The sequence below is a fragment of the Elgaria multicarinata genome, chromosome 4 (genome assembly GCF_023053635.1).
Source record: "Elgaria multicarinata webbii isolate HBS135686 ecotype San Diego chromosome 4, rElgMul1.1.pri, whole genome shotgun sequence".
In the NCBI taxonomy this organism is placed as follows: Eukaryota; Metazoa; Chordata; class Lepidosauria; order Squamata; family Anguidae; genus Elgaria; species Elgaria multicarinata.
In genome coordinates, this window is record NC_086174.1 from 75,978,365 (window position 1) to 75,995,087 (window position 16,723).

Consider the following 16,723-nt stretch of genomic DNA (forward strand, 5'->3'; position numbering starts at 1 on the left):
AGTAAGTCTTTAGAACAACCTTCCTGAACCTCAGCCCTCCAGATGTTTTGGACTACAACTCCAAGAATTCCTGACCATTGGCCATGCTGACTGGGGCTGATAGGAGCTGAAGACTAAAACATCTGGAGAGTACCAGGGTGGGAAAGACTGCTTTAGGGAATTGGATCTTAAGAGTCCTCATTGTACTCTGCACTGTTTAAAAGTCAGGGAGCCATTTTAAGATTCTGAGGTAACGAAGAATGGTAAATTGTTCATGCTGTTACTCATAGGTTGAGCTGAGAGTCTGTGACTGGCCCAAAGTCACCCAGTGGGTTTCCATGGTCAAGTGGGGACTAGAACCCAGATCTCCCGACTCCTAGTCCAACACTCTAGCCACTACACCACACTGCCTCTCAATTTTAACAGCATTTAACGTTAAGTTTGTTTTTAATGGAACCCAGAATTGTTGTTTTTAAATGGATACTGTTGTTTTTATGTTTTTGATGGTTTTTAAATTTTGTATACTTTTTAATGTTTACCATTTTTAACTGTTGTAAACCGCCCAGATAGCTTCGGCTGTTGGGCGGTATATAAATGTAAATAATAATAATAATAATAATAATAATAATAATAATAATAATAATAATAATAATTTTGATGTACAGGTTAGTACAATCTTTGTTACCCGCAAGTTTCATGTATTTGTCTTATGACTGTGTCAACTCTACACTGTAGAGGCACAAGAGCAATTAAGGAAGTTAAAGATTGGGGTTTGCTTGTTTTTACTTTGCACTCAGTCATAACAAAGCCCTCCTTGAGCTTTATTTATAGCAGTTCATACATTTTGTCATCAAAAACAACTCTAATAACAGAGAAGAGACTAATGGCTTATTACCCAAATTGTGCTATGCAATCAGTAGCTATGGGACTGTGCCTACCATGGAATAAATCTGTTAAAAACTAACGACAGAAATGTGATAAAACACTAGGAGGTCAAAACAATTTAGAAATACATGTATTTATTAATGGCTACTATTTGTTTCAGTTTTATTGTCCCTTTTATAGCTCCTCTGTCTGTATAGCTCTCTTTCTCTCTAAACTTATTTACACAAAATGTAACTGCTGATAATACAACCTCAGGGCAAATTAAGGAAATAAATATATATTTTCCAGTGCTCAAGCACATTTTGGTAGCACACAAATGAATCAGGCAAACAAATTTAAAATTGCATTACACCATACTTATTTGCATAGTGTTTTTGAAGCAATACACTGGGGAAAGTGAACAGAAGGAGAAAGAGCCATTAAATGAACAACATTAAACAAAAAAGTGTCATAACTTATTTTGGAGTGAGCACAGCAAATTAAAACTGTAAGAGGTTGCAGGAGAGACATCATGAACTAAATATAAAGAAGAGATTGGCCAAGAGGAATATGTATGAAATTATCAAGTACTGGGAATGGATGAAGAAAGAAGTTTAATTGTCATCATGGGGCTAAAATAATGCAAAACGTAGCACCAGCAGTGCCACTAAAGAGGAGTCTGTGTGACCCTACAATGTCACTGGAAGTGCAATAGTGGAGAATCACAAATATATGCAATAGTATTTTAGTGGCAGAGTGATGTTACAGTTTTATTTATGGCTCTGCAACTGCTCTGATTATCCCTCTTTTTTGGTTCTTTTCCCTTCCACCCACCCAGAACACAAGGCTTAAACAAGAGATACTATTTGTTTTTCTTAGAATTCATTGGGCCCACCTGTAGTAATAATCCTTGTTTAGACAGCAAACATTTTCACAGCAGTAACATCTAAGCAAATAAAAAGGCTAGTCATAAAATTACTATAACAAAAAAAAGGTGCAGTTCAAGGCAGCATCAATACTATTAATCCCCCATGCAAGGTACCAGAATTTCGAACTGAGGCGACAATGTATGGAAATTATGCTATTATATTGGCAATCTCTAAGTAAAATGAATAGTTGGGGATATATATGAATAAAAATGCCAAATGTTTGTCTCTTAAGTTAAATGGCATGACTTAAGTTAGCTTTGCCCAACCAGGTGCCTTGCAGATGTGTTGGAGTACAGCTCCTATCATCCCCAGCTTTTTCTTAAAGCATGGAAATGGAAATCTTTGTGTGTAAATAAACTTATTTTTCTGAGGTAAAAGTTAAATATGTCAATGTGTTTTGCTTTGGGACCGAGACTGTTGGGTTAACTGCGAAAGGGATATAAAGTTTGAATGTTAGGCTGGCAGCCTGGCAACTGAGAGTTAAACTGCCACGTAGCTCCTTGTTATTACCAAGGAAGTGGCTATGTTAGGTGAGGTTCCTGCCTTTTTTACACAGAAGTATGGAATTAAAAAGTGGTCAGATATGATTGGTTAACTCCAAATCTATTGGTGAATTACATGTGTGTGTGCGTGGGGGGGGGGGAATTCTACACCTAAATGAGTTGATTGGCTAGATGAAATATAAGGACAGGTTCAGCACTGACAGAGGTAGTCAGTGGGCAGTCTGAGTCTAGAGTCAGTTAGTCAGCAGCTAAGGGATGAAGGAAGTCTGAAGAACCACCCTGAGGCCAAAATCCCTTGAGGCAAGAGCTGGCAAAGGTCTGCGAGTGAGGAGTGGGAGACTCCTGAGGCAGCCTTCTGGAAGGAACTGGAATGACAGAGGGGTGCAGAGGACCTAAGGCAATATTGGTTTCTGGACCAAATTGAAGATTGCAGGTGATGCTGCCAAAAATCATTTAGCAATGTCATTCGACAGCCATCCACATGCAATCCACATGCTATTACGCAATTCCCATTTATTTCAGTGGGGTTAAATGAGACAATTTCTTTGCCATACGGTTGAACCAATAGCCTAGACTTTACCATCATTCTTGAATATTGCTTACAAACAGACTTGAGAAGAAGTATAGCTTTACCTGTATAGCAAAAAATCACACACCAAAACATTTACATAATTGACATCCTTCACCTTTCATAACACATTTCTTTTCCCAGGGCGGCTAACTAAGTAGTAAGAAATAATAATAATACTAAGAGTACAATAAAAATAGAATATAAAATAAACATTCAAATTAATACAGCAATCTAAAACAGCAACAGTTCATTCAAACAAAAGAATAAAATCAAAACTGGTCTGAGTTCAAAACACACAGACTAATATTAGCAGTTCTTAAAAGACTGAGAAAGCAGAATGATGAATGATAGAAAAAGGGCCCCATCCAGCCTCTCTGCAGAGGGCGTTCCAAAGGTGAGGAGCCACCACTGAAAAGGCTCCATCTCTCTCTCTCTCTTTCTCTCCTAACCAAACATTACCAGAAATGATCAGGATTAAGACCTACACTTGTTCTTAATTTAAATCATTTTTCCAGTTGTTGCTTTTAAAATTAACTTGGTTTATGATTAAATCAGAATTTAGTACAAATATATTAAATTGTACACCCCTAAAACTCAGTTCATGATTCTCCATCAAACAAACACACTGAGTGATTGAAAAGCCTGCTTTTCTATGTAAGAAAATAAAATAAAATAAAATAAAATAAAATAAAATAAAACGGGGCTGGGAATATTTGCTTTCTGAAGTCAAGCATTAAAATATGATACAAAATGCCGTGCACTGCTTTTATTTTTATTGTGGCAGCTTATGAATATTTAATATTATCAACCAAATGGGCACAGCCATTTAGTTTCCATCTCAGGAAAGCACACTGTTTTACCCGACACTTCCCAGGCCTTGCTTTTGGAAAGTATGTGGCACTTAACTAATGATCCGGTGAACTTTAATGGATTTCAGCTCTTGTATGGATTCATATAGACATACATAAGAAACAGGAGACTCACTGTGCTCTGTAAGCACACTGACTGCATTGCTGGCAGACATCCTTATTCAGCTCCAGAACTGAGCTCAGGGGAAACTGTTTTTGTAGCACTGTTAGCAAGGCACAGCACTGAGTGGCTGGCAGCCCTGCTATACAGAGTGCCAAGTGGCTGGGTCTGGTGGTCCCTTCCCCAACCTTGGGGCAGTTTTACAACATGTTACAGATGAAATGAGCGTTTAAAAAAGGGAAGCAAATGAACAGTAAGAAGATAAGCAACTCACTTTGCAGTGGTCATACTGTTGTTGTAAAGCTGGAACATCCCCACCAATAGGCATCTGCTTCTTTAACTCTTCATCTTTCAGATTCAGCCATTTGATAAGCTCTTCCAGTGTCATCAGCAACTTATTCCACTTCTCTGCACTTACTTCCAAGTGAGCCCTACAATGAGATACAGCAAACTTTGTAGGAGTGTTGGATTGCATTTTAGCTGTTAGGTTTTATGCTAGATCTTAGCTGCTAATGTTGCATCAGTGTGAATTAAGGATATTTTCATTAATTTAATACAAACTGTTCAAATGAAACATTAGAAAATGATTTATACAAGAAAAGCAAGGAATCTAACATGAAAGGTGCAGTCTGCTGATGTTACAGAATACCCAAAAGATAACTGAATCCATACAAAATCCTAGTGAAGAGATATCCAAATTTGAAGAAAAATGCCTGGTCTGTGTTTTGATATAACTTTTAAAACAAAAAACAAACAAAAAAAGCTTATGCCACATCTGCACTTTCTTTAATAGCAAGTTCTCGTAACCAAATATATGAATTTGAGAAAACCAACTATATGAAAAACAAGGTCTGGTTTCTTCAAAGCAAATCCTCAGATTTCCATGAAAGACTTTACCTGCAACTGACTCAAAACCTAGAACGGTAGAGGCACTAAGGGGTTAAATGTTGGCTAGCTAAACTTCTGCTAGTACATAGTATTTATTGCATTTTGCTGAATCAATGAATTGCTGCAGCATTGTGCTGTAATTCAGCTAATATGACATGCCATTAGTGTAACTACTCTTGATAATGTCAGAACCTTTTACTTTTTTCAGTCCCTTGTCTACTTCTAAGTACAGCAAGCAGAGGCTGTCCTAACACTTACAAGGAAATGGTTGTAATATTCTCCAGTCACTTATCAGTGTACCTAATGCATTTTCGATTCTTAATAGGTTCTGTTTTCTAGAATGATGGTAAATGCAGCCCACTTTAGTTTCATCCATTTCACCGATCTTGATTAATCCAGAGACCATATCATTCATTACCTTACACGAATAAACAGTTTTACTGCCTACATGTCACCTGGGTTGTAGAACACAGTAACAGTGGTCAGATTAATGTTCTGCTAGCTCAGTATGTTCTGCTAGCTCAGTATGATTCTAGTAGCAGAATATTAGCTTCTTTTAAAAAAGAAGAAACCTTTTTTTAAAAAAAACTGCATTTTTTTTAGCTGATTCCAGTGATTTCTTTACTCATTCACTGTTGTCATTAATTTTGACAGTGCTGTACCTGCAAGGTCTAAAGACATCATTGGTTTCCCAGAACCTTGCAGGCACAGAGGTTATCAGTTTATCATAACCACTACAGAAAAGGTCTCAGGATGAGTAGTCAGCTGGCTACTGAGCACTTATTATAGGGGGGAGGGTGTTAAAGGCACACACACAGCCTGTTCTTTTGATATTAAATTGAAAGCTGCCATCAGCCTCTCTATGGAGCCAACTGTATGTACAAAATAAGACTGGAAAACCAGTTTTCTATTTTTATATCAGAGGTTCCAATAAGGACCATATTTGGACAGTATGCCCTAGCTAAATCTTTTCCTCTGTAAGCATCAATGATAGAATCCCTTGCAACAAACATCACAGCAAGCCCACCCCAAGCAGACAAAATGCAAAATGCTTTTAAAAAAGCTTGACATAGGATGTCATTGTTTGTTGGTACAAATCCTTGATACACTACCTCCTTTCTTCAAATAAATCTCTAGTTTATTCGTTTGACCTTTGAATCCAGTCTTGAAGGCCAGGGTGGTGCACTGTATGGTTAGAGAACCATACCAGGACCAGGGAGGATTCCAATCCCCACTCAGCCATGGAGCTTACTGGGTGATCTCAGGTCACTTACTTTTTCTCAGCCTAACCTACCTCACAGAGTTGTTGACAGGATCCAAGGTTGGGCTGAGAAACTATGTATTCTATAGATCACCAAAGTCATCAGTCTTGTATGGAATCAGTTTTAGGAAACTTCCCTGCAATGAATAGACCTGAGTAATTCCCTACTATTTTATTTTTATTTGACTGTTTGTCAACTGAAAAGAAATGTACTGTCATATACACAGATATATTGCCACCTAGCAAGGCACATCCCTCAGGCTCTACTTTTTACTGCTTTTGGAAGTCAGAAAAGATTTAGGTACTTTGTGGGACCACATGAAACATGAACAAGAATTTATTTCATAATAGGATTAGATAGGAAATTGGTTAAATCTAGCAGAACATGTGTGTCTACATAGGCAGACAAACATGTTTTTGAATGAGTAGAAATGTTGTTAATAGTTCCTCATAATCCCAGCGTAGGAAACCACTCAAACACTTGCAAAACATGAAAGTACAAACATGTTTAAGTGTTTCCTGAATTGTGATCCCAAACCTCCCTGCTCTTTCTGTTTTCTACTTTTACTCTTAACAGCACTAAAATTCAAGCCAGATGTGACTGTACTGATGGCGAACACACACCCCAGAAGGCTATTTGGCCACAAATAACTGAGGATGGAGATATTGTTTCCCAGAAATACATTTTTCCCCACCGCCCAGGCAAGTAGTGACATTTTTTCTATTTGCCTAGAAAACAGATGGATAGATTTACTTTATTTGTTGAAGTTGATGGACAAAAATATTTAACAAAAACACTGACAACTTTGTAATAATAAAGACAACATCAGTAAAAAAAAAATCAGTAAAAACAACAATGCTAGCAAATCTAAAAGTAAAAATCACAGCATCAAATATCCATTTGGCCAGGCGAGGGGTGGGGAAAGGAGAGAGAGACTATATTAACAACTAACATAATATTTCCTAATTTTTCCTCAGAGCATTTCAGCATAAATCGAGTTATGCTTGAATAAATTGAGTTATTCTAGAAAACACCACAGAAGCCAACTGTCAAGATTTCCTAATTGTTCATATCTGAGATTTCTACAGCATTTTTCAACTACAAAGTACAATGAAATTATAATCTATTTATCTTCCCATCACCGCTTCGAGGTAAACTTAGATTAAAAGACAGTGACTTCCCAAGGCCTCATACTAACTAAATGATCATTGCCTACTTACTATATGCTTCTGCATATACAGATGCATATAAGCATACATTACATGTGCTATATGCAATCTATTTTGTTTCATGTCTACCTTTCTCTAATGTTGGCATGTTTCAGTAGCACCCACAAATCAAGTATATGTTGTAGGAGTATATGCAAGTAAAACAGTAATAAATACATTTCTTAAGAGTAGACTCACTGGATGCCACAAACATTTTTAATGTCACTTTTGTATTTCCCAATAGCTGAAGCTCATGCTAATGGACCAAGCTAAAGAGTTAAAATATCAATTTAAATGTATTTACTTAGCTATAAATAAAATATAAATATAAGCTTAGATCCTAAGACACATTCATTAAAGTAAGTTCATTGAAGGGAAGTTGCACATCCCCTGCATCACCTATGCCCCTTGAAAAGTTTTCCCATAGTGTAGGGCTACTGGAGCATTTGGGGGCAATTCTCCCCCTCCCCAGCCATAATTCAATGCATGCCCGGTGTCAAAACTATCTGTGTAGAATGACAAACAAAATATTGAACTAAATGTTTCCCTAGAGAGAGATTCTTATCAACATGTTTTGGCCACAATGGCGGGACTCATATTACGGTTGCCAGATTTGTCCCATAGATGGGAAAGCCTTTAATCTTAGAACAGCTAAGCGTAAAAGAACATGACTGGAGGAGAAGGCTATCAATGGCTGCTCGTCCTGATGGCTCTACACTTCTTCCAGTATCAGAGGCACTACACTAGCTGCTGGGGAACGTGGGCGGGAGGGTGCTGTTGCACTCATGTCCTGCTTGTGGGTTTTCTGCAAACTGGGCTGCCAATGTGTGACAAAATGCTGGACTGGATGGACCCTTGGTCTGATTCAGCACGGCTCTCATGTTCTTATGACTGTTTAGATCCAGCTGAAGGTTCGTTCATAAAATGGGGTTTCCCCACCCCTTCTTCCCTGCAGTTGTCCCTTGTGTCCAAGTGAATTTGATGAGCCTCCTCAAATGCTCTGTAGTGCAACGGTCTGTGGTGAGAGCAGGGAATCATTGAAAATCAGACAAAGAACCTTGGCTGAGCTGATGCAGTCCTTTCCCACACTGCTCAGGTACAGCAGAAAATCCAGGTCAGGTTGGAAATCTAAAAACCAGCTCCTTTCCATGCCAGTGATGCCCCAGTAGGGATAACTTCAGAGTGGGAAGTAGGCACTTAAGTGTTTCCTCCTGTATGAACTTGCACATTGCAATATCAGCACAGTAATATAGTAGGCTCCTACACTGCTATAGTAACATTCCTATGCTTATGATAAGTACTTTAACACAGCATGATTTTTTTTTAAAAAAATCAAAATCAAAATCCCTTCCAACAGACTGCCAAAAGCAATCTTTTTTTTTCTTTACTAGAACGTTCCTTAAAATGACATGCAAAAGCGAACTATATTTTATTCTTTATTTGGAAAGTGATGCACCTGGTCTTTGTTGCTGCTGCTTTTTATTCTGACTGCAAGCCAAGTACCATAGTAACAATCATATTCCCAGACTCAAATATAGTGTTTTCCAGTTTCTGTACAAAATTTATTAAAGCATCCCTTTAGTCAAACATATCTAGCCACATGTGAATGCTTTCTGTCCCTGCCTGCTTTAGACATTGCTTTATTAAGAGGGACTCAAAAACAAGAATTATTCTCACACCATGCTAGAAAGTAATGTCCCACAGAAGCTGCAGCTCTGCTTGAAAATGGAGATAGCAGAGGGTCTGGATTGAGATGGAAGAGGCACAACTTATTCCCTGAGCCTCAAAGACCTACTTTAGCTGCCATTGGTATTGGCAAGGTAAGGGCTGCTGGCTCAGTGCCTCTTGCTGGGAAAGCATTCTTGATCCCTGGAAATATATTTTTCAACACTCTCCTGAGACCTATCCAGCAGCACTTATCTGTAGCTAGTTCTGCCTCTTAAATCTACAGCACTTTTAGTGTACAGCAGAAAGGTAGAAAACTGCCAAGGATGAACTTCACTCCTGTGTAAAATGGCAACACTCTTCTCATTTGAGTCCACTTCAGCGTAAGTGGCACATGAAGCCTTTTGCTAGCGTGGCATGGAGGGTGAAATTACTACTCAGTGCTCCTTTTCAATCAGAACTGAAGAACAAACTTTTCAAGAATACGTGGCCAGAAATGCCATGTTATCAAATGAATTGAGGAACAGTAACCTGAACTGGCACCAAAGAGACACAAAAATCAGAACAGGACCTGTCCAAATACGTGTAGCTTGCCCTGGACCTATGTTCCATTTGGGGGAGGGGGGGCTCAAATTCAAAAAATATGAGGGCAAAGGAACAATCACTCTCTTTACGCATCACTCTCTTTTCAAAAGGCATGCATAGGGAGAGTGGGCTGCTCTTCAGAAGAAGAGACAGATATGTGCTGTAGAGCCAATGTGGTGCAGTGAACAGACAGATGAGCGAGATCTACATTCAAACCCCTTCTTAACCATGATCTTGGGTTAGTCACATTCTTTGACTCAGTTCAGACAACACGCTAAGCCACAGTGGTTAAGTATTTTGAGCTAAACGTTATGGCTTAGCATGTTGTGGGAACCATGACTTAGTGTGTCATGTGAACCATTCCTTACTATGGTGGCTACATAACCACAGTTTAAACACTCTCACTAACCATTTGTTGCAAATGGGTTAGCAGCCTAACCATGGCTTAGTGTGTTGTCTGAACAGGCCCTTCATAATTTTAACAGAACTTGCAGGGTTCTTGTAACTGTTGTAACTTTGTTTTAACTGCTTTCACTGCTTTTAAATTATATATTGTTTTAACTTGGTTCATGGTTTAATTTGTTTTTAACTGTGCGTATTTATTGTTTTATACTGTATGCTTTTATCTGTACACTGCCCTGAGATCTTAATGATATAGGGTGGGTTACAAATGTTTTAAATAAATAATAAATAAAGCTAAAATGAGATAGCAGTATATGCCACCCAGAGCTCCTTGAAGAAAAGAGAGGAGAGAAATGTGATGGATAAAATAAAGGGGCAATTGAGGCCTGCTTAGCACAGACATCTATACTTTTCTAAATTATTGTCACAATTTCATTAATTTTATTATTTCAATTGGCTTTGTCAACACTTACCCTTAAGAATCATGGACTTAGAAAAGCCCAGAAAGCCATCTAATCCAATCTACAGCTATTAAACAAGAACTGCCATCAACAAGTCCCCCATAGATCAATCCACACATTGCAGACCACATAATGGCAGAAGCAAACGGCTACATTACTGAAGGTAGCTGCAAATAGCACTCATGCCTTGCTCTGAACTGAAATGCAACGTTAAAATTACCAAGTTCACCTTATTATTACTGGTTGAAAGATAAGCTGTGTATTATATTTTGCAGAGAACTCACTTCTTATGCACCTCCACAATGATACCTCTGGATTGCTCTCCCACACAGCAGATAAATGTCATTTGAACATCATGTTCCACATGTATACACAAATTAAACAAACTATAAAAATGTTTTTAAACCTGACTGTTACGCACCATTCATATCAACAACCACTGTTTCAACCTCAGACTGGAATTAATGACTGGCTGAAGTAAGTGACTTGAGGGCAGCTTGGGCCATTAATTTTTCCAAATTATCATTAATCCCCAAGAAATATCAAGCTGCTCAATTGTTACTGCTGGAACTTTTCAGCTGTTGATTAAAGCATTAACATAAATGTCTCTTCCTCTCTTTCTTGCTGATTTGTGCGGGAGGCTTATAGAAGTTGGACATTAATTGCACTTGTTTTAACTACCCACAGTGTAAGCTGACACATGCCGACCTCCCAAGCTCACCAGAAAAAGTAGAACTTAATCACATTCTGATGTGCAGTAACCAAATAATTTTGGCTTTAAGTAGATAATGTATTTTATTGCCCTGTAGCTTGGTGATGTGGTTGTCTAACTGGTAGATCAAGTATAATCACCTATTGATCATGGGGCAGGGATCTTAAACTTGGGCATCTAGCTCGGTAGCAGCCAGGGAGCTGATAAAGGACAAAGACAACCACGAGTTTTTTCTCTTCAGGGCATTCCTCTAAAAACAGCATGAAAAGCATTCACCAGTCAGACTCTCCAGCAGTTACTGCAGGACTGGATGATGAGAATATAAATTCTTTTGGTGGGGATTGCTTTGGACACTCTCCTTTAGCTTTCCTTTCTCCAGCCCCATTCATTCTTTGCATCACTGCTGTTCAGGTTCTGACCCTCTACTTCCTAGTGTGCCCCATGCTCCTGCTTCCTGTGAATTCCCAGCCCCACATAATTATTTTGCTTATTTTTGTTATTAGTTATTTTAAATAAATACATAACGTACTGTCTTTCATGGACACGTCTGGACTGATCTTAGACACCCTGATCCTGCACAGTACGCTCATCCTGAGAGCCTTGACATTTTGTCATGCGGAGCCTTTTCCCAAGCCACTTCTTTCGGGATTTTTTCAATAGGACCAAACCCATCATGATGCTGAGTATGAGAACTAGCAACTTGTGTCTGCTTTTTTCTCCTGTGAGCAACCTCTGGTGTTAAACAAGCAATGGACAGAATTAAGAAGATCTATACATTTTTAAAGAAAAGTTTAATTGTTGATGAGTTGCTCTTTCATGAACAGGTTTTGCAACTGCATTAAAGATTTTAAATCTGTTTGAATGACACTTCACTACTCATGGTGATGCTGGGAGAGGACCTTGGTCTCTTTACGTTTCTTGCTCACCCTGCTCACTACAAATAGAATGTAATGCTTAAATTAGTAAATCCTGCATTTAGAAAATCTGTATCTCATGGTAAGGGAGATCAGACATTCAAATGAATGCAGGTTTGGGCATTGCCTTCTGCACAGTGAGGGGACAGGAAAGAAGCACATGAGTTCAATTCGTGCTTCCAATCCCACTCCATTGGGCCCTTTGACACAGAGCTGCTTCACAGATTACTAGCTGATACCAGCCCTGTACATGACAACATCCTAAAGTGCCTGTGTTAACCTTAAAGCCCTAAATGGTTTTGGGACAAGTTATCTCAAGGACCACCCTCACATGTATGATCCCGCCCATTTGTTAAGCTCTTCTTTGAAGGCCCTGCCATTAAGACACATTATGTTGGCAGTCACTAGAGAGACGGGACCTTCTTGCCAGTGGCTCCATGGTCTTGGAACTCCCTCTCAACTGATCTACACATGGCCTTACCTCTTCTGGACCACATTCTCCAAACAGTACTGCTGACCTACGGTGCAATCCTATGCATGTTTTTCTACCTAAACATGTATAGGATTGCAGCCTTAATGTATTTTACCTAAATCTTTGTGGTATAGTTTAGGCCCACCTTGCAATTTTTTCTCTTAAAGTGTGAATTATTGTCTAATCTGATCATGTTAATATGCCTCAATGCCTTTTAGGTTTTATCTATGTTGTCTTGTGAGGGCTAAGCCCTACAAGGTAGCCTAGAAAAAAACCAAGCATACCATTAAGCATGTGTCTGTGACATTTTTATGCTATGCTCTTCTGTGAAAATGTAAAATATTTTAAATGCACACATTAAGAATGTCGCATATGAAGCATCATTCATGTATTACCTGATACTGGCAGACTTTGCTTTCAGATCATTCCAGCGTTGGTTCATGTCATCAATGCGGTGCTGTAGCAGTGCAGCCTCCTCAGAGTTTCCCAAGGCTTTCACCATCTTCTGCCTGTTTCCATCAATACTTTTGAAGATGTCATTGTGAGCATCAATTTCAGCCTGGATGTCCTGGGAAGACAAAAGCAAACAAACAAGAATGATGTTGATTCAGAACATGATAATGGTCTATTTAGAATTCTTCTCCCTTCTCCTGGTGAAAGCTGTCAAGGTTACCACAGTGGAATAAGAGTGTTAAATCCAACGACATACACACAGACTTCCACTCACACAAGAGGACTTCCTCCTGCTCTCCTCCCCTCTGCAGCCTCCCCATGAACTCCCAATATCTTCTCCAGGGGCTCCCCAAACCCTCTGAAGCAGAGCTGGGGGACACCAGTGGCTCCTGTTCTGCTGGAGGATGACCAGTATTAGATAACACCCAGATTTTACAAATCTGCTCTAACAGCATATGCTTTTGCAATATTGGAAGGTAGGAGGAAATGTGCTACTTTGGGTGTAAACTGTTTGGATGACTAGCCACAAAATCTTATTCTGAAGCTTGCTGTCCCTATTCCCTGGCATACATAAGTTTCCTAGAATGTAACACTTTCAAATTATTGGTAAAGTACATGATTACAAACCAGTATCACTGTTGACGTTTACATCAAGGAATACTAAAGCAGATTATTAAATAGAGCACTTGTTTCACATTAGCAGAAGCAATTTAAGACAGGTCCAAAATGGTGACAGCTTTGCATACAGCACAGGGTGCTTCTAGGAGCACTTGAAGTACCCTAAGGAAAAGACACCCTTCACCACCACCACCACCACCACCACCACCACCACACACAAACACAACCACGTTCTGGGAAAACAAAAGCAAACAAACAAGAAGTCCAATAATGTTGATCCTGTGAACCAAAGCCAGATGTGTGGACAGCAGAAGCCATGCCCATGTGGACTGGCAGGAGAACACATGAGCTGAAGCATTTCTTATATCTGGAGTAAACAACTGAGAAGTGTTGACTGTATAAACTGCCAAGTCTTCTGAAGATCCTAGATCAGATGTCTCAGGGGCATGTACATTTCTGAAGTTGCAGAATGCAATATAAAGTATGTCAATGCTTTATGCTTTAGACTTAAGAAATATGTATGTGAAACCCTAGATATTCCACAATTTGATGTTCTATATAAATATGCAACATAAAATGCAATAAAAAGCCATGCATAAAAAGCCATGGAGCATACAATATATCTACATGGGATTAATCAGTGAAGATTATTACAGGAACCTTGTTGTGCATGTTTGTATGTATATACAATGCATGTACACCTAAGTATTCATGTTCCATAACATTTAAGTCCTTACTGCTAGGCACTGGAAAAATTATTTTGCAGCTGACTGCTCCTGGCCCCTAGACCATGCTCTAGAGAACAGAACTGCTCCTGAGAATACAGGCTTCTAAGAAGTTGACCAACCCTACTCTAAGAAATCAAGAAAAGAAAGGCTTTCATTTTTCAAATGAAAAGCAAACTGCACTATAAGGGGAATGCCAACATGATTGCTAGGAATGCTTTCCAACATCTGGGCACAAATGTTTAATGAGATGAATATAAATCTGCAGAAAAGCCATGGAGCATACAGTATATCTCCATGGGATTAATCAGTGAAGATTATTACAGGAACCTTGTTGTGCTATGGTCATGATCTTCCTTTTTAAGAGGAACAAATTCAACAAGTTTGGAATTCCTTAAAGGTCTGATTCTCTCATATTCTGTTCAGCACGTTCCCATTTTTCCCAAGCGAGCTTTTACGCAGGTGCCCAAGAGAGTAGTGTTGCATCTAAACATGGCTGTTACACACACGACAGGCATTTAAGAATTCACTGACTGCTCTCATTCATTTAGGATATTGTGAAATGCATAATTATCCTCATAGGGAAAAAGAAAACAGATGTAAAGATGAAAATATGAAACCTCTGGGAAACATTTGATGCTTCATCTGAGTTATTACTAAAACGAAACTTGGAATTGTTTGTTTCTTCAGAAAAAGAAAAAAAATCAGCAAGTCTTTCAGGAAATAGGCATGCACACAAACTTCCATTTGCGACCATACACACACACACACACACACACACACACACACACACACACACATCATCATCATCATCAAGCTATATAACTGACACTGAACTGAAGTATCTAGTGTGTAACTTGGCTAGTAGATTTTTAATTTCAAACCAATAGTACCAGGTTTAAGACTTAATTTCATGCTGGTCTGTGGAGCAAAGCTGCAACCAGTTTTTTGTTTATTTTCTCTTGACTTCCCTTCTCCCTCCACCTCACTGGGATTCATTGTTTGAGAGAATTTCAAGCTCACTTCCAGTATCAGAGCTCAGCTTGGAGAAAATGGCTTACAGCAGCAAAGAAAGGTAAGGTACAACAAGAGGTAAGGTTTTCACACTCCATTTCACATAGAGGCTAAACATGCACCCTCCACTCCCACTTCATACATGATTATGGCAGGTGTGTAGATGGATGGCCCAGCCAATCTACCCTTGCCCTCAGAAGTAAGAACCGCTGATTTGGGTGCAATGCCTCCCTGGAGATGTCCATCTGGCGCCTTCTTTGTTGACTTCTTGATACCAGACAAAGACCTTTATATTCTCCCAGGCCTTTTGAACTGCTGCTTGCTTTATTCTTATTATGTGTACTGCTACATTTTTCATTCATCTTCTTTGTTTTAGCTGTTCAGTTATTCAGCTCTTGTAAATGCTGAATATCTCTTACTGCTTTTCAAATGAAGACTTTTAATGTCTTTCATTATTAGTTTTCATCATTGTTTGTATTATTTTTGATTTTCATCCTGACAGCTTTTTAGATGTATGTTTTTAGATGTATGCTGCATGTTTTTATGGTTTTAAATTTTGCATATCATTTTTAATTGTTTTAATCTTATGTAAACTGCCCAGAAAGCTCCAGCTATGGGGGTGGAATAGAAATGTAATAAATTAATAAATAAATAAAAGGGCAACTCATAAACTGAATGAATAAATGAATAAATAAATAAATAGTTATTGATGTGGGATTTTTTAAGCATTCATTTGATATTTTGGTGCATGCTTTTAATTATGTAATTTGCTCCTCTGAAACATATGGTGATATTGGCAGGGGAACACAAATCCCAACAAACATTGTGCTATTCTATTTTCATTCCATTCTCTATGCAATCTGGCTTTAAAAACAACACTACTCTTCCAGTGTTTTCTCTGTTTTCCTCAGAAACATATGCATTCTTTTGTATTTATATCCTAGTGAATCCCTTTCATCTCATTTTTAATCCCTTGTGAAATTTGTGACTGAGTTCTTCACAAATTCAGAACAGTTCTAATTCATTCAAGTATCAATAATATAAACACCACTGACAAGAAAAAAAATACACACTAGCAAATCAAGTCTTTCCACTTTAAGCCTTTTAAACAGAGTATGAAGCAAATACTCTTGGCTGCTCTAGTTGGACTTCTCAAATGTTCCACTCTCTCTTTCCTTTCTTAGATTCCCTCTAAGGAAGTATACACACAATTGTGGTCGTCCCCCCACTCACCATTGTTTGGTTATTTAGGGTTATCTAAAATAGGTTCTCTGAACTAGTTTAGCTACCAAACTAGAACAAACAAAAGAAAAGAAAACCCCAATGTTGTAACACTTATTTTCTATGGCAAGCTGTTCCTGCAGCATTGTTTACACAGTGTTTCCAGCACTACAGTAGTATCTAGTAGCAAAATTCAAAGAGCTTGTTCCTGAAAACAGCGAGTCCTTTATTCCTTCTCTACAATAGTGAAGAAAACTGCTCTTTTCATCCATAGAACCATAATTTATCTATTATTCACTGAAGAGGAC

At 38.5% G+C, this 16,723-nt stretch overlaps 1 protein-coding gene across 2 annotated transcripts in view; it reads right to left on the reverse strand.

Moving 5' to 3' along the window:
* UTRN (utrophin) overlaps positions 1-16,723 on the reverse strand; it is a 390,352-nt gene that overhangs the window by 120,291 nt on the left and 253,338 nt on the right. For both annotated transcript variants that reach the window (XM_063124582.1, XM_063124583.1), the window contains 2 exons: positions 12,780-12,952; positions 4,090-4,246 (listed from right to left, as the gene is read on the reverse strand). In XM_063124582.1, the coding sequence (XP_062980652.1) occupies positions 4,090-4,246; positions 12,780-12,952 (330 nt within the window). The remainder of the gene's footprint in view (positions 1-4,089; positions 4,247-12,779; positions 12,953-16,723) is intronic.